This window comes from Sinocyclocheilus anshuiensis, unplaced genomic scaffold (genome assembly GCF_001515605.1).
Source record: "Sinocyclocheilus anshuiensis isolate Anshui unplaced genomic scaffold, SAMN03320099.WGS_v1.1 scaffold499, whole genome shotgun sequence".
NCBI classification, from domain to species: domain Eukaryota; kingdom Metazoa; phylum Chordata; class Actinopteri; order Cypriniformes; family Cyprinidae; genus Sinocyclocheilus; species Sinocyclocheilus anshuiensis.
The window spans coordinates 205,736-207,726 of record NW_015551033.1 but is presented as its reverse complement, the minus strand read 5'-3'; the positions used below and the strand labels follow the sequence as shown (position 1 = coordinate 207,726).

At 37.2% G+C, this 1,991-nt stretch overlaps 1 protein-coding gene across 1 annotated transcript in view; it reads right to left on the bottom strand.

Annotated features, from left to right (window-relative positions):
* LOC107661281 (protein kinase C-binding protein NELL2-like) overlaps positions 1-1,991 on the bottom strand; it is a 99,294-nt gene that overhangs the window by 39,975 nt on the left and 57,328 nt on the right. Inside the window, exon 11 of the mRNA XM_016450779.1 lies at positions 501-623. Coding sequence (XP_016306265.1) covers positions 501-623 — 123 coding nt within the window. The remainder of the gene's footprint in view (positions 1-500; positions 624-1,991) is intronic.

The window sequence follows — 1,991 nt, the reverse complement described above, 5'->3', positions numbered from 1 at the left end:
GGGACTGGTCAGGGGATGGGTAGGGGGATGGGTCAGAGAGAGGGCAGACGGGTCAGGGGATGGGTCAGAGAGAGGACAGACGGGTCAGGGGACGAGTGGGACGGCAGACGGACGCATGTCTCACCTCTACAGTCAGTGCCGTTGCCGCTGTATCCGGGTTTGCAGGAGCAGCTGTGGCCAGGTGACGGGCCATGCGACGGGTCATGTGACGGTCAGGTGACGGGCCATGCGACGGGTCATGTGACGGTCAGGTGACGGGCCATGCGACGGGTCATGTGACGGTCAGGTGACGGGCCATGCGACGGGTCATGTGACGGTCAGGTGACGGGCCATGCGACGGGTCATGTGACGGTCAGGTGACGGGCCATGCGACGGGTCATGTGACGGTCAGGTGACGGGCCATGCGACGGGTCATGTGACGGTCAGGTGACGGGCTATGCGACGGGTCATGTGACGGTCATGTGATGGGTCAGGTGACTGCAGACGGGCGCGGGGCTCACCTCTGCAGTCGGTGCCGTTGCCGGTGTATCCGGGTTTGCAGGAGCAGCTGTGGCCGCCGACGGTGTTGAAACACAGAGCGTTCTCATCGCAGCTGTGCTGACCGGACACACACTCATCATGCTCTACAGACAGAAACCACAGACTCTGTGAGTCGACAACAGAGCCCAAGTACTTTCATTCTGTCAGCACTCAGGAAAATCATGTGTGTTTCTTTTTCACTTAATGCCATCTTTATATAGAGATGCTTTTCACCATCCAATCAGTTCCTCAGATAAAATCAGGTCATTAATATCAGGCATTTTTCATTAAATAATAAATAGTCCTTATTAACTATGAAATATGTTGTAGTACATAGCAGGTTATTATTGTTACTATTAAAAAAAGACTTCTCATGACTTGAAATAAAATGAACTTTAACTGAAATAAAATATAAAAAACCTTAAACCTTATTTAGTTCAGTTATTTTATATAGTTTAAGTTGATGTACTAAAATAAGTAAAACTGAAATATGATTTATTGACATTAAACAAACATTACAGAAATAAAATTTAAAACATGGAAAAAAATATATATATATAAAATATATTAATAAAACCTGTATTATTTTACTGATAATAAAATAAACCACAAAAACATAAAAAATTGTTGCTTGAAATAAAAGTTTAATGAAATAAAATATAAAAAATCTTAAACCTTATTTTAGTTCAGTTATTATTTTATGTAGTTTATCTTGATGTACTAAAATAACTAAAACTGAAATATAAATTATTGACATTAAACAAACATGACAGAAATAAAATCGAAAACATGAAAAAATAATTCTAAATATCAATAAAACCTGTAGTACTTAACTGATACTAAAATAAACCACAAAAACATAAAAAATTGTTGCTTGAAATAAAATACAATTTTACTGAAATGAAATAAAATATTTAAAAAAACTTAAACTTATTTTATTTCACCTAGTTGCCAAGGCAATGTTTCACATTTGCATTTAGTTTAACATGATGTACTAAAATAATTCAAATTAAAAATTAATAAAATTTTATTTAAAAAAAAAACAAAAATAATTATAAAAACATGAATAAGTAAAAATGACAAAAACACAACAAAATTACGAAAACTTTAACTAGAATGAAATGAAAACAGAAAATATAAAGTAAAAACTAATATGAATAAACCTATAATAGTATCGCAATGATCGCAAAAATTGTTGCGTGAAATAAAATAAACTTTAACTGAATTAAAATAAAATATCAAAACCCTAATTTAATTGAATATACACTCTAAAAAATGCTGGGTTAAATACAACCCAGTGCTGGGTAAAATAGGGACAAACCCAGCAATTGGGTTGTTTTGACCCAGCGGTTGGGTTAAATGTTTAACCCAACCTTCTGGGTAGTAACCCAACCGTTGGGTCAAAACAACCCAATTGCTGGGTTTGTCCCTATTTTACCCAGCACTGGGTTGTATTTAACCCAGCATTTTTT